The sequence below is a fragment of the Dendropsophus ebraccatus genome, chromosome 1 (assembly GCF_027789765.1).
Source record: "Dendropsophus ebraccatus isolate aDenEbr1 chromosome 1, aDenEbr1.pat, whole genome shotgun sequence".
Lineage (NCBI taxonomy): Eukaryota > Metazoa > Chordata > Amphibia > Anura > Hylidae > Dendropsophus > Dendropsophus ebraccatus.
In genome coordinates, this window is record NC_091454.1 from 91,803,459 (window position 1) to 91,831,212 (window position 27,754).

The following is a 27,754-nucleotide window of genomic DNA, read 5'->3' on the forward strand; positions in this document are numbered from 1 at the left end:
TAATAAATGAAAGTACTGACATGTTCTTTGCGTTTTTTTTCTTTTTTTATTCAACGCATATAATTTATGACATCCAACTTTATACAGTTCATTTTCTGTTTCTGTTTAAAGTTGGATGTCATATATTATATGCATTAAATACAATCCCCCCCCCCCAAAAAAAAAAAACAAACAAAAAAAAACGTATCAGTACTTTCAATTATTGATCCCTTACCACAAGGGCACTAATGGTGCGTTTACACAGACAGATTTATCTGACGGATTTTTTAAGCCAAAGCCAGGAATGGATTTGAAAGAGGAGAAATGTCAGTCTTTTCTTTATAACCTGTTCCCTGTGTATAGTCTGTCCCGGGCTTTGGCTTCAAAGATCAGATAAATCTCTCGGTCAGATAAATCTCTCTGTGTAAACGCACCATAATACAGCCTAACCATGGCCCCAAACTATTGTGACTATATTATACATACTTTCCACCATCCCTAGTGGAGGTCTTATATGGCAGCGCCAGGACTATAGCCAATACTCTCTTTTTTCTCCTCCATAGTCACTCGCTGGCTACTTTAGGGTCACTAAGGTCACATATAATATTCTAGCAAGATGATGGCCACATATTAATGGCGAGGCAAATGATGTGTGAGCATACCCATCTTATCTCTTTCCTGCACAGCCTCCCATGTTTGTAATAAAATGTATACCACGTGGTATATGGTGTTTCCATTTTTGTGGTTTTCAGTCATATTACAGTCATGTGGTACATGGATCCCTATGTGACTGCAGGGTGTTTTCTCCATTTTATGTGTCTATTACTGTCTTGTACTTTAGTGGATAAGTAGATAATTCTCCACAGGCCTCCTTGCATGCTATGACACGCAACATGGCTTACTTTACGAAAGTTTCGATTCCTGAACTCATGAATCAGAAGTAGGTACAGGCAGCAAACACTGCGCATGCGCACTGGGCATTAGTGGCCGAATAATACACTCCCAATAAACAGGATGATCAGCCACGCCCCTGAGAGACGTGAACACGCCCCCAATCCTCCACCTCTACGAGCGGCTCCCTGATACCACGTGACGAGCAGAGTGACGTAAGAGGAAGAAGTCGCCATTAGAGGGAGGTGGATAGAAGATCTGTGAGTCCTCGGCCTGTCACATTCGTGTTGTCACCGATCAGTGCGCCTGCCGGCGGGGGAGACAGGGCCGCTCTCCGGGCCTGCGCTTGGCCTTCGGTGTAGGCTCCGTGTTGCCCGCTTCAGTGGTGTCCATGGCGGCTGGAGGAGGAGGAGGCGGAGCTGCGGGCAGCAAAACGTACTCGTTCAAGGTGGTGCTGCTCGGAGAGGGCTGTGTAGGGAAGACGTCGCTAGTGCTGCGCTATTGTGAGAACAAGTTCAACGACAAACACATCACCACCCTGCAGGTGCGACATTTCTGTGTGTGTGTGTCATGGCCGCTGTGCTCATCCGCCGTCACATTGTGTTTACCGTTAAGGTCACCTGTTCTGTCGCCAACTTTCCAGCCCGGGCTTGTGTCTATGTATACACAGTGCCTGGGTCACGGGACACTCACCGCGGCGCTCCCAGCCTGTGGCTTCATGGGAGTTGTCGTTTTCCAGCAGCCACAGGTTGTGGAAGAGAAGTGACAGGTGTGTGAGGTGGCCAGGCTGTGGGATACAGAGGTCTTATAGGGAATCTGCTGCAATTTGCCTTGCAGACATAGTTGTTAGGGGCACATGGTACTTTTCACAGGTCAGTCTGTGCTCTCTGGTATAAGGAGGCTTTTCCAGGCTCCTGAAGAGCAGCAAGCTGTACACCTCCTCTCTGACCCTGCTGGCACTCTGCTTCCAGGTGTCTGTCAAGAAGGAGGGGGAGAGGAGACATAATAAATATTATATATATATATATATATATAATTTTACAGTGTCAGCAGTTTAAAGGGTAATGTACAGCTGCAGGATCCCCGGGCTAATGCTACCCCCTCCCCTTCAGCAGTGGTCCAACTCTTGCAGAACTACAATTCCCATCATGCCATGTGTAAGATGTGGTTTTGTAACACTGGAGATCTGCAGGTTGGGCAACCCTGACATTCCCCATTGCCTTCATTATGCAGACACTGTAACTTTCCTTCTCTTCCTGCATAGTACAGCTCTTTGCATCTCAGGTCACTGGCAGCGCTTTCATCACTATAACAGGCAGAAGAGGTAACACCAAATGTTTGGAGCACTGTCCCACCCCTTCTAATGATTATCAATAGAGCGGGTGGAATTGTTCTTGATCTTTGCACCTGGACATGAGTTAAAGCATACCTGCACTTTCTGAAAGTTTCTTCCTCTTGTTTCTATTATTGAGCCCCAGGGAGATCCCCTTCTTAGTGCCCAGCTTTTTCATTCCTTCTACATTTCAGAAGGCAAAACCAGGGCTCAGCTATTTGCCAGCAGAATTCTCCCAGGCATTTCCTTTCACTTGTCAGACCAGTCGCAGCACTTACTCCTCTGTCACGACATAGTGCTCTGCTGAGGGTAAGACTTACACCATACACTACTATGGATGGCGCGTGAAGGAAGAATGAAGTTACTGTGGCACTGGCTTTGCAAGCTGTTAAGTGAGCAAAAATGAAAGAAATAGCAGCAGCACAGAAAGGAAGGGGTTACACTTAGCACTGACACTGTGGCAGACAGGCTCACAGATTGCAGGTACACAGCCCAGGCCTTATCACTCTCTCTCCTGTGCATAGTACTATCAACCCCCCCTGCCCACATCTTCTGTCTTGTTGGGGTTGTTTTTAGACGCAGACTGAGCCTATTATTTATTTATAAAGCCCCCTTAATTCTAGAGCTCTATACAAGCGATAGGGGTAACAAACCGTAACATTACCAGAGCAAAACACTTTACGTGAAGGCAGACTGGTACATGGGGGAAGAGAAGCCTGCTTGCAAGAACTTACAATCTATGAGCCTATGGGCCTGTTCACACTGAGTAAAACAGGTGGGATCAGTTAAAAGCTATTGACATCTTTTAAATAGCATCTTTTATTCTTGCCATGTACAACTTATCATACAAAAACACCTTTTCTTTTAAATAGGTCTTTTTATGTAAATTCTGCTTAGTTTTGCTTGTCTAGAGGCTGTACAGTTCTTTTTTTTTTTTTTTTTTTTGTGATTTTACCTTGTATCCACCCCCCATCTTTCCAGCCTGTGTCAGCTGTTCCAGTGTTGTCTGCCCCCCCCCCCCCCCCCCCACACACACTTAGAGAAGCCGGTGTGTAACCACTTTCCCTCCCTGTTCCTGTCTCTAAGGCTGCATTCACACGCTCAGTGTTTTTCCTGGTCCATGATTGTGGTCTGCTAGCTACTTCCGTGATCCGTGCAAAGCAGTCCGTTTTGTCATCCGATTTGAATTATTCTGTGTTTTTCATGGATCTGTTTAAAACATTTTAAATTACATTGAAAAACACATCTCATTAATTTCTATGGGGAATCCGTTCCATGCTTCTGTTCCGAGTAATGACCTGTCCTGTTTTTAACGGCACGGATCCATAAAATCGCGGAACGTCTGATTAGCCCAATAGAAAGCAATGCGCACGGACAACTTCACGGAACATGTGAATGCAGCCTAATGGTACTTTTACACGGAGCGATAATTCGCCTGATTAACGATTTTGAATGAACGATGTTTTTTTTTTATAACGATCAGCGTTTAGACGGAACAATACATCGTACGGAAAAATCGTTTTGGGATCGCTTAAGCCTATCTCACTCATAGGTGAAATCGTTGAAAGACTGTTTACATTGAACGATCTGCAAATTTTTTGCGAACGATCAACAATGAGTTGAGAACTTGTTGAAAGATCAAAATGAACGATTTCTCACTCGTCGCTTGATCGTTCTCTGCGTTTACACGTACGATTATCGTTCGAATTCGATTGTTATCATGCAAATTCGAACGAATCGTTCCGTGTAAAAGGACCATAAAACTAGGTTCCCGTTACTTGTGATCATCCATACCCTACACAGGTGGTTTCCATTGTCCTATCAGGGTTGTAGGTTGTTCTGAGGTTTCAGAGATGGCAGTATAATGCTTGTCTATTATGCTGCGTTTACACGGAACGATCGTACGTGTAAACGCTGCGAACGATCAAACAACGAACAAGAAATCGTTCATTTTGATCTTACAGCATGTTTTAAAATCGCCGTTTGCAAAAAATTCTCAGATCGTTCAGTGTAAACAGTTGTTTGCCAATTTTAACCAATAGGCTTAAGCGATCGCAAAACGAATTTCCGTACGATATATCGTACCGTCTAAACGCTGACCGTTATGAAAAATAAATCGTTACTCCGACATCGTTAATCGTACGATCAGGCCAATTATTGTTTCGTGTAAATGTAGCATTATCCTATGTAATCTCCAGGATATTGGGATTCTCCATAGTAGTGGAGTCTATAGATGGGGGTCCTGAAAATTGCTAAATATTTTGTCGGATTCTACTTTTATATTGGGGTATTTTCTCTGTAATGTGGCCTGTTACCTAGAAATCCTGTGTAACTATAGAGGATCTCCTTTTACACCCAGATTTTGTGTCTAGTTTGGGTTGCTGGTCACAATGCTATCCTGGTAATAGGCATGCTAGGCTGGCATTGTTTGCAGGTCAGCAGGATATGTACGTGATAAGAGGGCCAGTCATAAGGCATTCACAAGATGTGATGTGTGACCATGTTCTGTTATTGGCTGTACAACATGAATGCCTTTCTAATGTCATTACAGACTTCAGCAGTTATGGGAGGATTTCTGACATCTGTAAATACTCATCTGCTTTGCATTTATCTATAGGGATAGGAGGGGGAGAAACCCTGGGTGTACAGCAGCCTGTGTGCCAGAGTCGCCCCACATAATGCACTGCATAAAGGGGCTTACTGGGTCATGCATCCATGATGGGCCTGACAAATCATTTATCAACTGTTTAGTATCGGATCTCATTGGCTTATGAATTGTATAATTTGATTTATTTTTCAGTTACTGGGAAGAATTCCAGTCAGGGGCTATGAGAGTAAAGTCCAGTGTTACTAGTGTCTGAAAAATATTGAAAAGGAGGGACATTAGTGGATCACCAGCATCATTTTCATTAATGATGCCTTGATAAAGGGAATTTGCCACTTAGAGAATGTAGACAGCATGTTATTTAGAGGGAGAAGCTGAGTAAATTGATGTGTTTTTGTGAAAATTTCCAATGATCACTGCTCATTCTGGGTAAAGTAGGCAAGTGGGCTGTCCTACTTGTTGATTGACTGCTCTCCATGCATGCACAAATGGCTGTCAATCAGGTATTAGGAATGGGCACTGGACTACCACTCATATTCCTCTCTAATCCGCAGCATGTCATGGTTGTAGCATCACAGCCTCTTCAGTAATTCTACAGTCCTTATAGTAGCGGCAGTGCAAGGAACAGCACCAATGTCCCCGTTCTATCCCAGAAGATAGGCCATCCATTTTTAGACTCCTTTAAAGTTAGTATATGGAATGTGTTTGTATAGCAGTTTAACATTTTTGTGGCGTTTTCCTGCAATGCTCAGACTTGACCACATCTTGTTTCCTTTTAATTTCAGGCATCCTTTCTTACAAAGAAGTTAAACATTGGCGGCAAAAGAGTGAACCTTGCCATCTGGGTATGTCATCTTATCTTATTGCATGTTTACAGGTATCTTACAAGTGGGGTGAGGACTGTGGGGGAATCTTATGTTCTGGCAGTATCACATACAAAGAAATGTAATTCTAGAAGGTCCCATGAAGCAATAAACCGTTTGAATCTGACTATTAGAGGGTCAGCCTTTGCCTCCTGCATATTATACTTTGCAGATGGTGAAATGTTCCCCAGTGTATGTCTGGAAATGACAGCTATGGGCAGCATGGAAGATGTGGGACCTCACACGAGTGCTTCAGCTTTTTCTTCCTGTTTATTTGAAATGGTAATCTGTACTTTTTCTTCTATTTCCACAGGATACTGCTGGTCAAGAGAGATTCCATGCACTTGGCCCAATCTACTACAGAGACTCTAATGGAGCTATTTTAGTGTATGATATTACAGATGAGGACTCCTTCCAAAAGGTATGTCCTGACATGTGATGGTGGTTAAATATTTACATTGCATTCTCTAAAACTGAACTTGTGCTTTTGCCCGGGTAAGAGAATAGAATTTGGACAGTCTTTGGACTGCATTACTAATATACTGAAATGGCTTAAAGGGGTTATCCAGCGCTACAAAAACATAGCCACTTTTCCCCCTACTGTTGTCTCCAGTTCAGGTGCGGTTTGCAATTAAGCTCCATTTACTTCAATGGAACTGAGTTTCAAAACCCCACCCAAACTGGAGACAACAGTAGGGGGAAAGTGGCCATGTTTTTGTAGCGCTGGATAACCCCTTTAAAGAGAATCTGTCACCCCCTGACCTCTTGCTAAGCTGGCAGTGAAACTGGATTGTGTGTGGGTTTTTTTTTTTTTTTTTTTAATGTCTATATTCTGTGAATAGTGTCAAGTAGGCGGGGATCTATAGTTCTCTGGGACCTTGCACCACTGTGCCTTGACTCTTCTCATGGTGGAAATAAAGGGACTAGAGGACTAGTGTGCAGTGCCCAGGGTCCTGGTTATTCAGGGGGATATCTCCAAATCAGCTGCTAATCATTCTGTTCACTAGTTTATGCTACTCTTAGAGACCAGCATAAACCTACTGACAGTCTCTCCTGTTTACTTTAGTGCATTTCTAATGTTTGACTTGCTGTATAGTACATTAGAGTGTCTAGTTTAGGAAATGCATCAAACCTCCTAACCAGTAGCATTTGACAAAAATGTAAAATCCCCCTCCCAAGTATATTACATATAAGAAAATACATTGATTTACTTGGTGTTGAATTGAGGTCACAACTTTTTTTTTTTTTTCCCCTTTTAATTTTCCAGGTAAAAAATTGGGTGAAAGAGCTGAGGAAAATGCTGGGGAATGAAATCTGTTTATGTATAGTAGGTAGGTATTACAGGGGCTTCTTCCATGAAGCATAGTTGGTAAAATCAGATTGGTACTCCTTTACCCTTGTATGTAGAACTTGTGCTGTTTTTAGCAAAGTAACTTCTCTGTACTGTTTCCCCATGGATCTAACCACTTTCTGGTTTCCTCTCTGAACTGTGACTCTGCCATTGCTATGCATCTGTGCACACACTTTCCCACAATCCCCCTTGCTTACAAGCATAATGTAGACCAACTGCTAGGAATTCTTGGAGATTCCAGTTGTGAACTGAGTGGGCCGCAATTGAGGGGCAGTAGCTTATCAAAAGCTCAGCAAAACATTTCAGACACGTGGGGGGTTTAGTCCACATCTCTCAAACAGCACATTTTCAGAGATGCTTTGTACATTTGAAATGTTTAATTTTGCATGACCTCTTGTTATTTTCATTATTATTTATTATTATATTAATAATAATGATAATAATTTTATTTATTATTATTCCACATTCTCATGCACAAGACCATCCAAAGTGAAGGTTTAGGTTATGGCACCATTAGTTTTATGGACCTATACTGTACAACTGATTTTTAGAGCTGTGCCATGCAGCTTCAGATTCAACAGCAGAAATTGTTTTATACATACCATTGGTGTTTTAGTTGTAAGCATTGTCGTTCTGCAAGCTCCATTCAAAGAAACGAGGTGGTTGCAAAAAATCTCTGCAGTAATCTGCTGAGGTATTCTCTTGAACCCTTGCTTCTGGAGAAGAATACAGAGCCTCTCAGAGGTGCACCATACAGTGGCACTTGTCTGCACGCAGCATGTGCATGAGCTTTAAAGATTATGGAAACTCTCACTGGGTTAGATTACAACAAATCAGCCGCTTTGCTTGCATATTACAAAGCACATGTAAAGGGGTATTCCACTCAATATAACTTTTTTTTATATGTTTCTGCCCATGATGAGACTAACAATTTCTTCCATATTTGTTATTGCATATACAGTCTCCTTCCCCCAGTACTGAGCTGCAGATTTCTGCTGAAGACACAAAATCTGTGAACTTATCTCTTCCTCTTCCCTTCCGAGATGGCTATTGTAAACAAGTCCCTCTCTGCAACATTGTAGTTTCTTTGTAATACTAGGAGGGTTAATCTGTGATCAATTTTCTGATGAATTCACTGTGATTAACCCTCGCAGCATTACAAAAAAAAGCTATACTGTTGCAGATAGGGACTTATTTACCCGGGTACAGGGACAAGTAAATAGGACGACTTTATCATGATCCCACCACCCCCTGTCCCCCCTGGATTTCTCAGTGACTGCCAACTTATCCTCGACCATCCCCATCTAATAGTGCCACTGCTTTACTACTGAATTAGGGTGGGTTCACACTACGGAATTCTCGTGGATAAACTCAGCGGAATTCCGCAGTATGTCCGCGCGGCTTTTCGCCGGCTCCATAGACACCATTCTATGGGCTGGCTTTTTCCGCTATCCGCTGAAAGAACTGACATGTCACTACTGTCGGCGGATAGCGGAATACGCCGGCCCATAGAATGGTGTCTATGGGACCGGCGGAAAGGCGTGCGCGCGGACAGCCGACGGAATTCTGCGGAGTTTATCCGCGAGAATTCCGTAGTGTGAACCCACCCTTGTAGAGGAAATGCTTCACCCTTTCTAACTTAATGTATGTGAGAAAGTGTTTCTCTGCTTGTTATAAATAAGGTCCTTAGATTGAAAGAACATAAAATATATTGATGGGGAACATTTATGAAATTCATATGGAGAAAAGTGTCTGTGTGTAACACTGTCTTTGTGTACTATCATGGATCTTTCACATTCGTAATATAGTTTTGCAAACTTGTCCTATTTTTTTATTTTTTTTCCTAACAGGAAACAAAGTAGATTTGGAAAAAGAAAGACATGTCTCTATCCAAGAAGCAGAAGCGTACGTTCATTTAATTGAATCTTTGAAAAAATATGCGGTTATTAATTTTTAGTAAATCTTTATAAATGCCTTGCTTTTGTTTTTCTTTAACAGGTATGCAGAATCTGTGGGTGCAAAGCACTATCATACTTCAGCCAAGCAAAATAAGGGAATTGAAGAGTTATTCCTTGATCTGTGTAAAAGTAGGTACAGGGGGCTACATGGGAAAGGAGTTAAATCAATTTAAAATAAGGCTTTGGAGATGTAAATACTTAAAGGAGAAGTCTGGCGAAATTTTTTATTAAAGTATTCTATTGCCCCTCAAAAATTATACAAATCACCAATATACACTTATTACAGGAAATGCTTATAAAGTGCTTTTTTCCCCCGCATTTCCCGTAATAAGTGTATATTGGTGATTTGTATAACTTTTGGGGGGGCAATACAATACTTTAATTTAATAAAAAATGTCTCCAGACTTCTCCTTTAAGGAGTTGTCCTCCAATGTTTTAAACTGTTTAGACTAGTGGAACATTAGAAGGAAAGTCATACATACTTCACTAACTCCCCATATCTACCGTTCTAACCCATCCCAGGGCCCCTGCTAGTTTTTTACTTACTGAAAACTTTCAACATGGATACCTCTTTGCAGGCGATCACTGGCTATAAGTGGTCAACATTTCTCTGGAAACCCCTGGGTTTCCAATTACTTGTAAGTGGTAAAATGCTTGTACTTTGGTGCATGATTTTGTACCCCAGTTAACATACATTTTAATTTCCATAGGAATGATAGAAACTGCACAAGTAGATGAAAGAGCTAAAGGCAATGGGCCAAGCCAATCGGGAGCTGCAAGGAGAGGTGTACAGATTGTAGATGATGAACCACAGGCACAGAGCGCAGGCGGATGTTGTTCTGGATAAACGTGTGAACTGAGCAGATACTTGTCCTATCAGGAAGATTGCCATATTCCAAGTCACCTATTCTTTTACCATTGGAGTAACAGAATTTAACAGTATTTAAATGAGGAAAAAAAAGTAACCAAGAGAACAAGCGATATACTAGCGGAGTGTGTGACCAGAGAATTGGCATTTTCTACAGCTGATAACCGAGCAATTACCAATGGCCTTTTTACATATGTTTTTCTTTAATGAAGAATAATATGCATGTAGAAAAGACCTACTCAAAGCTTCATTTATATTCTTTTTAAAACCTGTTCTTTATTTAATAACTTATGTACATTGTTAGGATGGTATGCACTTTGCTGCCATTTGTATTTTGTGAAAAACTAATTGTATTCTAAAATGCATTTCCCAGGCCCCCCCAGCAGATACCAGTCATATTTTGCAGGGTTTGCACATCTTCTAACTGTCCATTTTTTGGTTATACTTAATTCTGTAAAAAGATCTGGTCAATGTGCATTATATATTAAATATTTTATCTGCTTTTTTTTCTGTGCGAAGTATGTACTAGAATGTTATGAGCGACATTGCAATTGGCAGGTTGTCCTTAATACTGTTCTGCAAGTGACCTTTGTCCTAACTCCTGATAGCAGCCATTTACCACACATAACCCACCATCAGAAAGGATCCAGATTACATACACTTGTTTAACTAAACTCTGCAAATCTAGATGAAGGAATACATTGTGCCAGGTGTGTATAGAACCAGCACTTTTTGTTTGGTACAAATTGCCCCCCCCCCCCCCCCATGTAATTGCTATTATTCGTTGTAGAATAAATCACTTATGCTTAACAATGTCACTTCTGGTATGAACATAACTTGACTTTATTCTAAATCAGTTTTAAAACTTGATTTTTTGGCCTGTTCCCTTTCTGGGGTGTTCTTTCCCTTCCTCTGTAAGTCACTAAACTATAACACTGACCTATTCTGAAGCTTTGCGATTATTTAAGTAGATCTAAATGTCATGGTATTAATCTAGTGGTTCCCTGGAAAATGTCTTTTCACTTGTTTGATGGGTTTCCTGCACTATATTTGTAGATATATACGAGGGAGGTGGTAAATAGGGGCTAAAATGTTTGACATCCATTTGTTTTAATTCACAAAAACAGTAAAGATGATGGTTAAAGATCTGGATATAAATCTTCTGACTCATTTTTTTTTTGTCTTCACACAACACATAGAGAGAGGTTAATGGTGTATTCAAAAAGGGACCAACTGCTGGGATCCCACTGATGACAAAAATTGAGGCTTTGGATCTCCGCAGTGTTAACATGCCCCATAGAGAATGAATGGAGGAAATGTTTTTCCTTTATTCTCATGATTGATGAAGCTTTGACTGCTGGGAGCCCCACTAAGTAGCTTGTCTCCTATTCTGTTGAGATTGAAACACCCCATTAAAGGAAAATAATTCATATTATGTGTGACAACTTTGCCTTTTTCAAAGGCTTATCCAGTGTAAGATACCACTCCTCCACTTGGGGAGGAGCGGTACTGAGCATCAGTCAGTTAAATAGAAGCAGGCTTATGAGCGGATTGCAGAGATAATAAAGTGCTTCACTCTATTACTATCATTTTGCTCATCTCTTGGGGTCTTGGGGCTATAATTTACAAGCTAAAATATGGCTACAGCTGTAGTGTTTGGATCCAATAAAGTATTGGAAAAGGTTTCTTAGCGTTCCTCTGACATAAAGTTCTGTGGAAGGACAATATACTTTTAATCCAAAACGGGTCTGTATCCCATCTAGTTGCCTGGTAAGTTTTTAGTCTTTTTGTGTGCTCGCTCCACTTGCTCGACTATGCTGACAATGGGGGGGGACACACAAAGGTCTGTATTAGACATGAGCGAACCTCGAGCATGCCCGGTTTCGTCCGAATTTGAGTGTGGCATTTGCTTACCGGTGTCTGAGGAACGTAAATACAACCCTAAGGAGGCATGCACACATCTGTGATCTATACGGCCTGTAAGCTGATTATACGTCACTGACTGAACTAACACTGTGTTTCAGAGCTCTTGGCTTCATGATAAATCATGATGCTGAGAGTTCCATAAGTGATCAAGAGTTCAGATGTGTACATGCTGCCTGGAAAACATGGATACAGGCAGCCATCTTCCGCCATCGGTAATCAAATGCGGCATGCTTTGTCTCACTCATCTCTAGTTTGTATGGAGTTTACAATAAGCACAGCTCACTTCTTTATTTAGTTGTGATGGTGTGGTTGTCTATCCTTTTTAAATAAATGTCTTTCTAATGTTAAAGGGGTTAAGAGTGATACAAAAACATGGCCGCTTTTTTTCAGAGACGACAACACGACTCTTGTCTCCAGCTCAGGTGCTGTTTGCAATCAAGCTCAATTCACTTCAATGGAACTGAGCAGAAAAACCCCACCCAAGCTGGAGACGAGTGGGGCTGTCTCTGGAAGAAAGTGGCCGTGTTTTTGTAGCGCTGGATAACCCCTTTAAAGGGGTTTTCCAGCGCTACAAATACATGGCTACTTTTCCCCCTACTGTTGTCTCCAGTTCAGGTGCGGTTTGCAGATAAGCTCCATTTACTTCAATGAAACTGAATTTCAAAACCCCACCCAAACTGGAGACAACAGTAGGGGGAAAGTGGCCATGTTTTTGTGTCGCTGGATAACCCCTTTAAGCATTAGTGTTTTGGGATTTTCAGTTCTGTACACATACCGTAGGTGAGCAACCACCGACAACCAGTTAGAATTTTGCCTGGTAGATTATGGAGTCGCTGCACAACTGACTATGGTAAAAAAAAGTTTTCTCGATTTTAACTTTTGAGCAATGTTAAATGGACCTATTGAACTGTTCAGGGTCTCTGAACCCACTGTGTTTGACTCCTGGCCTCTGGAGAAGTTGGGTGCCACCCAGAAAACATGTACACAGCCTATGGCGTTCGGCTTCAGACAGTGTTGCTGAACTCAAACAGTTTGACAGGTCTGTTCAACACTACTATAGAGCACGGGTGCATGGTGGTGTTGGAACAAGCATTTGGCTGACAGCTCTTTCAAGTGTATGAATTACAAAGAAGAGTATCACGGTGCGTTTACACATGCAGATTTATCTGACAGATCTTTGAAGCCAAAACCAGGAACAGACTATAAACAGGGAACAGGTCATAAAGGAAAGACTGAGATTTCTCCTCCTTTCAAATCCATTCCTGGCTTTGGCTTCCAAAATCTGTCAGATAATTCTGCCTGTGTAAACGCATCATTACAGCACTTAATCCAGATTGTGAGGATTATTAGACCTGTGGTTGGGTTTGGACTTGTGGCTGTAATATGGGTGCTAAAATGTGCCCATGCTACACCAGGTAAAGCTGGATTAAGGGTACGTTCACACGTACAGGATGATGCGGATCCTGTATGTGTGAATGCACCCTAAAATAGAGGTTTTTCTAATAACAGCACTTGCCTTTCCACAGAATAGCTAATGGTGCTTTTACACGGAGCGATAATTCGCCCGATCGCACGATTAGCGATTTTGAATGATGTTTTTTTTATAACGGTCAGCGTTTAGCCGGAACGATACATTGTACGGAAAAATCGTTATGAGATCGCTTAAGCCTATCTCACACATAGGTGAAATTGTTGAAAGACTGTTTACACGGAACGATCTGCAAATTTTTTGCGAACGCCCAACGATAATTTGAGAACTTGTTCAAAGATCAAAATGAACGATTTCTCGCTCGTCGTTTGATCATTTACACGTATGATTATCGTTGAAATTCGACCGTTATGGTGCAAAAACGAACGATAAATCGTTCCGTGTAAAAGGACCATAAGTGTGTGATGGCTAGAGTCCCCCCAATCATGAGAAGGACTTCAAAGTGAATCTGTCACCCCTGACCAACTACTGAGCAGGCACCACGGCTGGATAGAGATTGGAACCTCCACTTGTTGCCTCTGTTTGGGTTTTTATTCTCATAAACCCTTTTATTTGTGCCTTTAAAAGTGTCAAGGGGGTGGGGCCTATCCTCTGTGATTGCCAGGTAGCTTTCACCTCAGAGTAATTGATGTGTTTGGTGCACTAGTCTGTATACGTGCTGGAGACAGAAGACATGTGGTTGGATTAGGTAATAACGCACTCCTAGCCAGCCTCCCTTCTCTAGCCCCTGCGGACACAGGACGGATCCTGCTCCAGTACGTGACGCAACATCTACAGGCTTGCGTTATCATTACTGGAACTCTGCAAACGGTAATCACGTCAGCTGACACGCGTCCGCACCCCGTGACACATCACATGCTCGCCCAGTGACTCAGAAAGACTGCACGGCGCATGCGCAGGAGGAAGCGGTTTCCACTGGACACGTGAGGAGTGCGACGTCATCGTAAACACTCGTAGGCAAAGATGGCGGCCCCTGTCACCGGAAAGGTAACGGAAAAAGGAAGTTTAGTTGTATCGGTGATGCCGGAAGCATGTACAGGCCGCAGTTATGTTATGTATACATAGTGATATTAGACAGATGCGGTCTCTTAGGTTGGTATAGCGGCCTACAATGTGCATATTAGAAATACCCTGCAATAGTGACGGCCATGGCTACCGGCCGTAGTATATGTAACTATTCCTGGTACAGTGTGTGCCTGGCTGCTGGCGGGCGCCGGTTATAGGGGGCGGTGCAGCACACCACGGCTGTGACCTGTGCACACTGCTGTCCTTATGACATTCCTATGGTTTCCTGTACCGGGAATGGCAGCTATTGAGCCTACCCAGCCGCATAGCTGCCCACATCTAGGTGCCTGGGTGATGTGGCTGTGCAGCCTGGGTACCTGGCATGTGGTATCCCTGCCCTGGGGAGATCAGTCAGTGCCTCCCTCTATCCTGGCATGTGGTATCCCTGCCCTGGGGAGATCAGTCAGTGCCTGCTTCTATCCTGGCATGTGGTATCCCTGCCCTGGGGAGATCAGTCAGTGCCTCCCTCTATCCTGGCATGTGGTATCCCTGCCCTGGGGAGATCAGTCAGTGCCTGCTTCTATCCTGGCATGTGGTATCCCTGCCCTGCGGAGATCAGTCAGTGTCTGCTTCTTCTATCCTGGCATGTGGTATCCCTGCCCTGGGGAGATCAGTCAGTGCCTGCTTCTATCCTGGCATGTGGTATCCCTGCCCTGGGGAGATCAGTCAGTGCCTGCTTCTATCCTGGCATGTGGTATCCCTGCCCTGGGGAGATCAGTCAGTGCCTCCCTCTATCCTGGCATGTGGTATCTCTGCCCTGGGGAGATCAGTCAGTGCCTCCCTCTATCCTGGCATGTGGTATCTCTGCCCTGGGGAGATCAGTCAGTGCCTCCCTCTATCCTGGCATGTGGTATCCCTGCCCTGGGGAGATCAGTCAGTGTCTGCTTCTATTCCTGGCATGTGGTATCCCTGCCCTGGGGAGATCAGTCAGTGCCTGCTTCTATCCTGGCATGTGGTATCCCTGCCCTGGGGAGATCAGTCAGTGCCTGCTTCTTCTATCCTGGCATGTGGTATCCCTGCCCTGGGGAGATCAGTCAGTGCCTGCTTCTTCTATCCTGGCATGTGGTATCCCTGCCCTGGGGAGATCAGTCAGTGCCTCCCTCTATCCTGGCTTGTGGTATCCCTGCCCTGGGGAGATCAGTCAGTGCCTCCCTCTATCCTGGCATGTGGTATCCCTGCCCTGGGGAGATCAGTCAGTGTCTGCTTCTTCTATCCTGGCATGTGGTATCCCTGCCCTGGGGAGATCAGTCAGTGCCTCCCTCTATCCTGGCATGTGGTATCCCTGCCCTGGGGAGATCAGTCAGTGTCTGCTTCTTCTATCCTGGCATGTGGTATCCCTGCCCTGGGGAGATCAGTCAGTGCCTCCCTCTATCCTGGCATGTGGTATCCCTGCCCTGGGGAGATCAGTCAGTGCCTGCTTCTTCTATCCTGGCATGTGGTATCCCTGCCCTGGGGAGATCAGTCAGTGCCTCCCTCTATCCTGGCTTGTGGTATCCCTGCCCTGGGGAGATCAGTCAGTGCCTCCCTCTATCCTGGCATGTGGTATCCCTGCCCTGGGGAGATCAGTCAGTGCCTGCTTCTTCTATCCTGGCATGTGGTATCCCTGCCCTGGGGAGATCAGTCAGTGCCTCCCTCTATCCTGGCATGTGGTATCCCTGCCCTGGGGAGATCAGTCAGTGCCTGCTTCTTTCCTGGCATTTCGGATCCCTGCATGACATGTCAGTTCTTTGGGCGGATGGTGGCATTCGCTGGTGAATATAATTGAGTCTATAGGACTTCAACCGGATCTTCAACCGGAGACGACGTGTATTCTGTAGTGTGCACATACCCATAGGGGGCACTATGAGTAATGTTTAGTGAACTTGCCAGAAGCTCGGTCTTGGCAATGTTGGATGCCGCCTCAGGGAGACCTTGGAAAACATGGATATAGCCCCATAGGCTGTTTAATGACTATCAGCCATCTAATACTTAGCAGCAGCCCGAGGATATGACTTCCGAGGATATGACTTTTATTGGTGATCCACTTTGCAGTCTCTGCTGACAGTTGGAAAGCATGCATTTCCACCTCCCCCCCCCCCCCCCCTTAGCAGTGCTGACTGATGCACAGATTTCCACCCGCTGCGCTGCACCACCTATGACACCCACCCCATCCCTGTACCTCAGCGGTGTTAGCCACTGAACCCCCTGGACCACAGTACAGCTCCCCACTGCACCCCACTGACCTTTGCAGAGCAACAAAAATGGAGACAGTGACAGGGTACACGAGGGGCCATGTGGATACATATATACGCATGTGCAGTTTATACTAGGGCATTTCTTTTTTTTCCTCGTCAGGAAATCCTAAAGATAAAAACAGATTCATGTCAGGAAATCCTGATGCTTTCCTGAAGTCTTTTGAGACATCCTGATCAGGATTTTCTGACACACAACCCATGAGACATTGGTAACCTGTTACACTTGTCCGGGAGTTAATGACAATTATTGAATAACATTTTTTTTTTTTTTTTTTTTAATCTGTAATTTTTAATTGAAATTTTCAATAAAACAAATATACATAAATGGCATTCTTATTTACGATCATATCAAGAAAAGGGCCCTCAGCATATTAGAGAGAATCAAAAGAAAGAAAAAAAAATATTTATGGAGAAGCTCATATGTATGATACCACATCCTAAGGATCTTTTAGTGAGTCTCCTTATATGTGAGGCAAACAGGGGAGGTTGCCATTCTATCCCAAACTATCAGCCAACATTCCGGAGAAAAGTCCATGTACTTGTGTCTGATTGGAGTGTGTGTATGTGTGTGTGGGGGGTGGGGGGTGGATTTAGAATAGAATGCCATGAATATCAGATATCAGCCATTTTGTCTATGGGCCTGCACTGGCAAGTTGCTCAAAGCAGGTCGGTTTTAACAACGTGGTGGAGCCCAGTGTCAAAGTCATGAAATGACGCAACTAGATGTAAATGAAACGTTCAGAGCTAGGTAACCCATATCTTTCAGATAGCTTCTTGAAAGGAAGGAGCGCTCGAGAGAGAGACCAGGCATTCACAACAGCAGACTTGCATCCAGGAGAAAAAGTCGGAGAGTATAGGAAGGATATAAGTGGGGAAGCAGCAGAGAAGAGCTTAAACCGCTCCGCACAGACAGACCATATGTACCTAGTGAAACTCATGGGACCCAACAGGGGACACGGGCAGATCCTTATGCCATAAGCTTCTCTATCTGTACCCATTTGGCACATGCTGAACAGGTTGACCAAAAGGGAATATGCTGAAGGTGGGTGGCCCAGTAATAATAAAGGATGTTAGGAGTAGCTAAGCCACCTTGAGACTTGCTACTCATCATCTCCTTATTCTGTAGAATAACAGGTCTTTATGCACGGCAGTGTGTGATACTTTTTTTTGTTTTCTCTCCAGAGACTTATTTTAATACTCTGTATTTTTCTATTGAGTGGATATTGAAATTGCTTTTGTGATCTACAAGTTTGTATTCTAACTTTTGCCTTTGTGTCAGTGACAGTTCCCAGAATAAACATGCCATACAGAAAAGGCAGTTTGCCAGTGTTTTCTGAGGGCTGTGAGGAAATAGATTATTTCTTTTGTAGATTGTATTTTGACACATAGTCATGTATCTATCTTAGAGATAAGTGCATTTCATTAAAGAGGTATTCCACGCAAACATAACTTTTGATATGCTGCTTCCCATGGTGAGACTAACAATTAATTCCATGCTTGTTATTATCTATGCAGTCTCCTTCTCCCAGTTCTGCTTTCTGTTGTGTGTTTTTCTGTCTCCCTCTCCCTTCTGAGACACCTGATGTAAACAAGTCCCTGACTGGCTTTATCTGCAACATTGTAGCTCCTTTGTTATGCTGGGAGGGTTATTCTGAGGTCAAGTTGCTAATGAAATCGTTGTGATGAATCCTGCTGGCGTTACTAAGAAACTACAGTGTTGCAGATAAAGCCAGCGACTTATTTACAACAGCAGTCTCAGAAAGGAGGGGGAGACAGAGAGAAAGTCTCACACAGATTTTTGTGTTTAAGGGTGCCTTCACACATGACTGATCTGCAGTGGATTTCTCACTGCAAATTCGCAGTGAGATCCACTGCGGATCCCTGCCCTGTAAAGTCTATCCCTGCCCTGTAAAGTCTATGGGCAGACATATTCGCAGCGGGATAGACATCTCGCTGCCAGTATATCGGGAGACTGCCCAGTTAACCCCCCCACCAGCTGAAGCATATACATTACCTGCTCCGCAGTCAGGCTCGCTTCCTGAAGCCTCACATGCAGCCGCAGCGCCGTGCAGGTAATGTATGCTCCGGGCCGGGGCCGCGGGGGGTTAAAGGGGCCGAGTCACATATCCGCAGCAGAACGATAATTCCGCTGCGAATATGTAACCCATAGAACTGCACACTACCAGGATTTGCAGTGGATATCGCATTTTTGCACTTAGTTTTTTTCCTCCTTGTGCTTAAAAGGCCATAGCAGTTGCATTTTTTCACCTAGAAACCCACATGAGCCCTTATTTTTTGCGCCACTAATTGTACTTTGCAATCACAGGCTGAATTTTTTCATAAAGTACACTGCGAAACCAGAAAAAAATTTAATGTGTGGTGAAATTGTAAAAGAAAAATCATTTTTTTTATTTGGGGCTATTTGTTTTTACACCGTTCGCCGTGGGGTAAAACTGACTTGTTATATATGTTCCTCAATTACGTTACGATTGCAACAATATTTAACATGTATAACTTATTTTATCTGATGTCTTGTAAAAAAAAATTAAAACCATTGTTAACAAGTATATGTACCTTAAAATCGCTCCATTCCCAGGCTTATAGCGCTTTTATACTTTGGTCTATGGGGCTGTGTGAGGTGTAATTTTTTGCACCATGATGTGTTCTTTTTATCGGTACCTTGATAGCGCATATGCGAGTTTTTGATTGCTTTTTATTACAATTTTTCTTTGGAATTTTTTAGCCCTTATGTCTTTTACTGTGCGAAATCAGGAATGTGATAAATTAATATTTTGGGCGATTATGCATGTGGCGATACAAAACATGTTTATTTTAATTCATAACATGGGAAAAGGGGGGTGATTTGGATTTTTATTAGGGGAGGGGGCTTTTTATTAATCGTTTGGTGAAATAGAGAGAACGATCAGCCGATGATTGTGTCATCGGCTGATCGTTCATTTAGGGCCAGACCTAAAATCATCGTTCCCCCACTGCGCATCGCTACGGTTGAATAGCGGTGCGCGGCGGGCGACCGACGATTTGACAGTCTGCAGCATCATACATTACCTGTCAGGTCTTCTCCGCGCTGTCTTCATCCCCGGGTCCTGCGCGCTCTATCTTCTGAATGGCTGGTCAGCTAACGGAGTGCTCAGCCAATCACAGGCCGGGACCGCCGCGGCCTGTGATTGACTGAGTTTGGCCGGTCAGCTGACCGGCCATTCTGAATATAGAGCGCGCAGGACCCGGGGATGAAGACAGCGCGGAGAAGACCTGACAGGTAATGTATGATGCTGCAAGGGCTGGAAGGACATCGGTAACGATGTCCTTGCAGCCCTCGCTCAACGATCATCGGGCCGTGGAATAGGTCCAGTAAACGAGCGGCCAACTAGCAGATCGCCGCTCGTTTACATTGTTGATCGGGCCCTCCTCGGCCCGTGGAATAGGACCCAGGATTCTGGTGTCAGAAAGGTCAGGGCTTATCTAGGAACTTACTGAGAGAAGATTGCAGGGTGTTGTGCTGTGCAGGACTGCTCCGTGCTCAGTCACTCCTAACAGCCCCTCCCCTCTCCATAGCCACATAATGGAGACAGAAATCCTGCTCCTTCTGATGTGAGGGGGGAGGCTGGGAGATTGCTTTTTCAGTCCAGAAGGAAACTCTTTTGGTTTATAAAACCTATTACAGAGTTTCTTAAAATCGCTTGAACTGTTGATATTTAATGTTTTCAAAAACATGACCCTGAAATGACAGTTACGCTTTAACCATAAAAGACATCAGGAAAGACTTAAAGGGGTATTGTCATCTCAGCTATTATAGTTAATCTTGTAGGGCTCATCAAGTTAAATATTTTTGTGCATACATTTATTTACCAAACTTTCCTCCTTCACCTGATATGCTAATCTTTCCCCCCCAACCAGCACTCTGCTCTATAAGCTGTGGTTAAACTAGATGGGTAGAGTGTAAGGGTATATTCACACAATGTAAATTTTTTTTTTTTTTTTTTAAAGAATGACCAATTTTTTTCAATTAAAATAGTGGCCGTTCTTTTCAGCCTGGGCGGCATTGCATTTAAATCAATGTCATGTACATGCCGCACTGACAGCTGTTCGGTGCGGGCGTGCAAAAATTTTTACATGTCTGTTAATAACAGACGCTGTTCCACAAACAGTGGCCATTATTGGTCTTCCGTGCGCATATGGATGCAGTCCTGTGCATGCGTCGCATGTATGGAAAACATACATCCCCGGTTGTATGGAAAACAAAATGTTTCTGCAGCCATCAGAGCTCTGACGGCCGGTGTGTGAACATAGCCTAAATGTGTAGAGATATGGGGGGTGGGGGATTTATCATGGTGCTCAAGCGCCACAGAGGGCAAATATTTGCATAAATTACGCTTGTGTGGTGCAGAAATTCTGCAGATATTTGCCCTCTGCACCGCTCTTGCTAGAAAGGTGTAGGGGGAGTGGCCCTTGCATGTGCTGTATTCACAACAGTTTATTCTGGCTTCTGAGCGCCAATTTCATCTGCAGATGTAAATTCAGATCCATGGCCAGTTGCTTTGTTCGTAGCCTGCGGCCTTGGGCCTGTGGCCTGTGGAGGTCTGGGTGCAGGACATCTGTGATCTGCCCCACCCAGCTCAGAAGCACCCTCAATTATATCCCGCACAGTGCCAAGGAGTTGTGTGCACCATGGGCGATCAGAGGTAAAATCTGGATACATAAGAAGCAATACTCTCCTGTTTTATCCTTGCTCCATCCAGCGCCTCAAGACCTTACTACTAGCTTTATTTATGTCTCTAACTGATGTACTTTGGTGGCTGACCCTGATGACACACAGGGGGCAACCTGCAGCCAATGACTGGCCTTAATGATTGGCTGCAATGCTTTTGGTAAGTCACCAGCAGACCAGAGAGAGCACATTGCCAGGGTATGCAAATAAAGGGAATAGTACAGACCAAAGCAACAGCACTGGACTGGATGAAGTGAGTGTGCAGTATTTTATTTTACACCATCTCGCCCAAGCAGGCTGCCTGTTACTGCTTTAAGTAAAGATCCTGTAATAAAAGTGCAAACAGAACCTAAAATGAATTTTCGGCTGTGTTCCATATATATATATATATATAATTTATTTTTTGCTACAAATTTAAAAGCTTGTTATTTTGCATTCCAGGTGGTCTATGACCAGGAAGGGGTCTTCATACATTCTTCATGTGGGAAATTAGAAGATCAAGACAGCCTAATTCCAGGAACCCTGCGGGTTATAGAAAAGGTATTATTTATCAGTATGAAGTATAGCAGGTAATTTGAGGTGCCACAGGCTCTCTAGTCTACAGTGGAAATAGTTTTCTCTAACATGTCATTTTGGTTTTAATGTATCTACTCATAGCTGGAATTGCTACAAGCGAATAATGGGCATCACTTCAGAAGTGTTAGCGGCTTAACATACAAGATGGCAGTGTCCAGCTTGTGTCACTTGATTACATTTTGTTGAAGGACATAGGCACAAGTGTTCTTATAGGGTTGCAATAAATGGGCAGAGTGAATTAAGTGCACTCGTACAGTACATATATAGTGGAGTGCATAAAAATAGTGCGCTTATAAGTGTGTAACAAATTTACAATGGGAACTGGTCTAAATAATTGACCCCAACCATACCTTTTCTGTATGTGTGCAAATTGCCTGTTGTAGACAAAATTGCAGATAAAAGCTGCCTGCTCAGGAGAGCTAAACATGCCTAAAGTGAATGTGTGGTCTAGCTTTTATTCTCTTTTTTTTATTTAGAGCCAGATACTGAAATTTTATTCCTTTCCTCATCTGTTTCCATTTTTTTTTATTGTAATTTTTTAAGTTTATTTTTAGTACATTATTAAAGTGACACTGTCACTCCCTTTTTTGCATTCTGACTTCTCTGCACAGATGTAAAAGGTAAATGTAGCAATTTTCATACCTTATTTTATATCCTACATCATGGTGCTTGTTCAAATAAAAAATTATCTTTTATCATCTGCAGACTGTGCTAAGTGGGCGGGGCTTCACGGCAACAATGCAACTTAGCCCCGCCCATGACAACTCTGTTGGCCCCTCCATGTTGATATAGGCCCAGCCCCCTAGCTGACCAATGGAACAGGCTGGCCTAAAGGTCTAGGCCCCACCCCCTCTAGGTCGGCCCATTCCAATGGGCATCGAGGGAGCGGGGCTTACATGCCAATCACATCACTGAGGGGCGGAGCCAACTGGGGGATGTAAGCAGGGCCATCTGGCGCTGTTGCTCGGGAAAGCCCCACCCTCTTAGCATAATCTGCAGTTGATAAAAGATGACTTTTTACTTGAACAAGCATAATGACATATGATATAAAATAAGGTATGAAAACTGCTAAATTTACCCTTTACACCTGTGTAGAGAAGTCAGAATGCTAAAAGGGGGTGACAGTGTCACTTTAAAGAGGCAACCATCTTAACTGAGCAGTATTTAACAGCATTTAGTGATATGCTTTACAGCAAGTCCCATTAACACATACACAGTTCATTTTAAATGGCAGATATGTAAGCAAGCTTGCGCTGTGACCTATGGGACCTGTGCAGTAGTCATTCTATAGGTGAGGGGGAGGCTGAGTACCTATTGTCTTCTCTATATACTGATGTCACTTTTCACTGTAATGCTGTACTGATCACTTTGCAGCAGTCTCATCCTTATTATGAAAGACAGAACAGGAACCCAGCATGCAGAAAAGGAAAGGACGCCCCCCCCCCATGAATATATAACCTGAAAAATCCATTCATTGGCGCAGAGATGGGGATGTGTCAGGCCAATAGTCAGTATGAAAGTAAAAGAGTCAAAACCTCTGGCGGCGGGAAAAGTGGGTCGGGATCTGCTGATAAATGCTAAAAGGGCTATATAACTGTGTAATAGCTCATTAATGAGTGCTGAAGTACTCCTTTAAAATAAAATTTTAAATAAAAATCGCCAAAACTTCTTAAAAATACATGTGACATAAAAAATTTATGAAAACAATAGGTTATATTCTGATAACACATAGGGGGAGATTTATCAAACTGCTGTAAAGTAGAACTGGCTCAGTTGCCCCTAGCAACCAATCAGATTCCACACCTTTCATTTCTCACAGACTCTTTGGAAAATAAAAGGTGGAATCTGATTGGTTGCTCAGGCAACTAAGACAATTCTGCTTTACATCAGTTTGATAAATCTCCCGCATTGTTTTTTTAAGAAACTGCTCCCTGCTTGAAGCGTTTTGAGTTTTTATTTTTATTTTTTATTATTGCCTAATGCTGTTTTAAAATCAGTAAACATATGCTGTAATGGGCTTGCTAAAGGCTGTATTTTTGTGTACAAGACAAATAGCAACAAGCAAAGTACACCATTTATAAATGTAACCTCCTATTCTTGTGTGCTTGTGTTTGGCTTTAAGGATATGGAAGTCATTGTAGATTGGAGGCCTCTTGAAGAAACACTGGACTCCTCAAATATACTTTGTGCTGTAAAGGTAGGTTATTTGTCAAAATAGGGCCTGTCACCAAGGATCTGTATCTGAAGCCAAAAAAACTGCTTTTGGTTTATCATTTACAATGGATATGCTTTGGATTTTTTAACCAGATTTTGCAGGAGGAATATCTGCAGCATATTCGGGTATGTTCACATTGAGTAAAAGTGGTGGAGAGCTCTGCCGCAGAATCCCTCCTGCCTCAGTGTCCCACAGTGTGTCTATGGGAGGGCTTGCGCCCCTCTGCTCCCACCGCTCTCCGCCCAAAGAATTGAGGTGTCAATTCTGTGGGACACTGAGGCAGGCAGGATTTTTCGCGGAGGAGAGCTCTGCCACCGTTTTTACTGAGTGTGAATATATCCTTACAGTGCAAACAAGGTAGAGAAAACTAAATCTGCAAGGAAATTGACTTGCAGTATGGCTCTGCTGCTCAGTGTCCCCCTGCCATTATCCTCTCCAGCAGCCACAGCCCGCACAGCTCTGGGAGTCGGGTTGTGACATCACTATTTTATCCAGGAAGTGAAGCCTTGATGCAGTAGTAAGTGCAGGGAAAAAAAGCACTTTATAAGCATTTCCCATAATAAGTGTATATTGGGGATTTGTATAACTTTTGGGGGGCAATACAATACTTTAACAAAAATTTTCACCACACTTCTCCTTTAAATAGTGTCATTTATTTTTATACATTCCCATCAATATCCATTAGTGATGCACAGTAAATAACCTTAAAGAGGATGTACATCCTCTTTAACCTAAACCCACTAATCGAACGGCGCTGGCACGGGGAAGCCGGTGCCGCGGTCCGTTTTTCGGACCGAGGCCCGTTTTCCGTGCACGGCGCTGTTCTATGCACCGGAACCAGCCAGTGTTTAAAACACTGGAGGCGGGCCTGGCCCCCCCCCAGTGGGAGGTTAATTCCCTCCCATGTATGACGCGGATCCCTAAGGCCCCGTTCACACTGAGTAAAACTAGCGGAATTCCGCTGCGGTATTCTGTTAGCCTCCCGCTCATAATGGGAGTCTATGGGAGGTGCGCGGTCCTGTTCTGTCCGAGCTGAAGAATGAACATGTTCATTCTTCAGCGCGGACAGGGCAGGAGAGCGCGCCTCCCATAGCCTCCCGCTCATAATGGGGAGTCTAACGGCATTCTGCAGCGGACAATTCCGCTTGTTTTGCTCAGTGGGAACGGGGCCTTAGAATAAATGGAGCCGCGTCATACAGGGGAGGGAATTCCCTCCCATTGGGGGCGGCCCGGCCCGCCTCCAGTGCTTGAGCACAGTCTGGTTCCCGGCCTCCCCATGCCAGCGCAGTTCGATCAGTGGGTTTAGGTTAAAGAGGGTGTACCAGGTGGTACATCCTCTTTAAATGGGTTGTCCAGCCTAATGTATGCTGCTGGGGGGGGGGGAGACAAAGAAATGATATATACTTACTTGTCCTGTTCATCTGCAAATTCCGCCTTGCTGCCTGCCGGAAAGCAGGCATCCTGGGAAATGGAGCCGGACAGATGACTATATATCACTGCTTTGTCCCTGCCAGCAGCATATATTGGTCGCTTAGGCTGGACAACCCCTTTTAAGCAGCATTGGTGGTGATAAAATGTATTTTAGGTAATTCTCTTTTATGTTTTCTAACATGTTTACCCTGAACTTTATCAAAGGACTCAAGTTCTGTTGTACAATGGAATCAGTCTCCAAAAGAACGAAATGTTGGTGGTCCTGAACATCAGAACAGTTATGAAGCAGAATGGGATATGATTAACACCGTTTCTTTTAAGAAGAGACAATTTACTAATGGAGGTCTGTATTTCTACAGCCATTTTGTAGCATTAATAGGTTTATTAGTTTCTGCAATAAAGATTATTTCTAAAATATCAATCCCTTAGTATTTTTTTCCTCCCAAGAGCCATGTTTTTTTCCCATTAATTTGTTAATTAGGCTTTACTTTTTTATATATACATTTTTTAAAACCCTTCATGGCCTTTAGGGCCAAGCCATTTTTCATTCTTTCGTTTTCGATTTCTATTGACTATAAACATGTAGAGCAAAAGCAAAAAAATATTATTTTTAGGGTAAAATTTAAAACCACTAATGCAATATTTGGGAGTTTTAATTTTTTGCGCAGTGCACTTTATGGTAAAACTGAAATGTTATCTTGATTCTACAACAACACCCATGTTTACGTAGCTTTTGTATTACTTTAATACTTTAAGGCCACACATGGCAAAACAGCGGCCATTCCGTGTCACAGAATGGCGGCTGTCTGAGATGTTTAACCCGGCCAATACTGCGGTTTCGGCCAGAACATCACTTCAACTTAATTGAAATGCAGGCACATTCGGGTGTGCTTGCACTCCAATTAGCCATAGTAGGTAATTTAAAGTAGGTACGGGAGCTATACTTTACATTGTGTGCACAGTCTATTTTGTGCGGCTGCACAAAATAGACATGTAAGTTTTCTGTGCGGCCACATGGAATCCCGGCCAGAGTGTATACAGTGTGTATACACTGCAGCTGGGATTCCATAGGGGTTAAAGCGATCAGCCACTGTGATTAAACAATGGCCATTGTTTAACCCATTAATGATCAAGGGCGTAAATGCACACCCTTGCATTGTTAAGGGCGTTCAGAGGGGGGCGGCGCGGCTTTCTGCAGTCCGGGGCCGCGGCAATTAGCGGGCACGGTCCGATTGACGTGTCCACTAATTAGCCTTTTAAATGCAGCTGTCAAAGTTGACACCTGCATTTAAAATGCAGATTTTTCACAATCCTGGTGTCTAGTTAGGGGGGAAGGCCCCCCCCCCTGCGACGTGATTGCGAAGGAGCGATCCCCGCATCTGTACCGGGCCTTGGTCTGCGATGATCCAGGCTTGGCATTCCTATTACAGGATAGAACATAGATCTCATTAATCTATGCATTATATCAATACTGTATAGATCTCAATGAGAGATTAGAGTAGTTAGTGTATAAAAAAAACAAAAAACTTTTTTAATGTTTTTTTTTTAAATTAATAAAAAATTCCCTCCCCTAATAAGTTTGAATCACCCCCTTTTCCCATTTTATAAATAAACATATTTGATATTGCAGTTTGCGTAATCGGCCGAACTATTAATTTATTTCATTCATAATCACTCATGGTAAATGGCGTAAGCGCAAAAAATTTCCAATGTGCAAAATTGCGCATTTTTGGTCGCATCAAATGCAGAAAAATTGTAATAAAAAGCAATGAAAAAGTCTCATATGCCCAATCAAGGTACCGATAGGAAGTACAGATTTGGGCGCAAAAAACCTCAACCAGCCCCATAGACCAAATGATAAAAGCGCTGTAAGCTTGGTAATAGAGCGATTTTAAGGAACATTTACTCTTTTAAGGCCATCAAATATAATAAAAGTTACACAAGTTACATATTTTTGTAATCGTAACAACTTGAGGAACATGCATAACAAGGCAGTTAAAGGGTCAAAATAAAAAAATACATATTGTGAACCTGGCCTAAAACTTTTTTTTCTCAAATTATAGGTTTTCTAAATTGTCATAATTGTTTAAATCTAGCTCTTAATAGTTTTTTTTTCCCCATCAGTGGGGCCACTTGTGGGCTCTTTATTTGCCCCATGACCTGCGATTTTTGAACTGTACAACTTTGTTGTAGGTAGGACTTTTTGATCATTTTTTAAAGTTTTTTTTTCTAATGTCAAGTGAC

At 43.3% G+C, this 27,754-nt stretch overlaps 2 protein-coding genes across 2 annotated transcripts in view; both read left to right on the forward strand.

Annotated features, from left to right (window-relative positions):
* The first annotated feature begins 1,060 nt into the window (after window positions 1-1,060).
* RAB21 (RAB21, member RAS oncogene family) lies at window positions 1,061-11,006 on the forward strand. The gene is made up of 7 exons (XM_069975267.1): window positions 1,061-1,414; window positions 5,594-5,653; window positions 5,985-6,092; window positions 6,939-7,002; window positions 8,873-8,927; window positions 9,021-9,109; window positions 9,691-11,006. The coding sequence occupies exons 1-7, from the start codon at window positions 1,262-1,264 to the stop codon at window positions 9,825-9,827; spliced, it is 666 nt and encodes a 221-aa protein (XP_069831368.1). The 5' UTR covers window positions 1,061-1,261; the 3' UTR covers window positions 9,828-11,006.
* A 3,161-nt stretch (window positions 11,007-14,167) lies between these two features.
* TBC1D15 (TBC1 domain family member 15) overlaps window positions 14,168-27,754 on the forward strand; it is a 92,178-nt gene continuing 78,591 nt past the window's right edge. Inside the window, exons 1-4 of the mRNA XM_069975279.1 lie at window positions 14,168-14,250; window positions 21,730-21,828; window positions 23,987-24,061; window positions 25,715-25,853. Of these exons, the coding sequence (XP_069831380.1) occupies window positions 14,227-14,250; window positions 21,730-21,828; window positions 23,987-24,061; window positions 25,715-25,853 (337 nt within the window). The 5' untranslated portion in view covers window positions 14,168-14,226. The remainder of the gene's footprint in view (window positions 14,251-21,729; window positions 21,829-23,986; window positions 24,062-25,714; window positions 25,854-27,754) is intronic.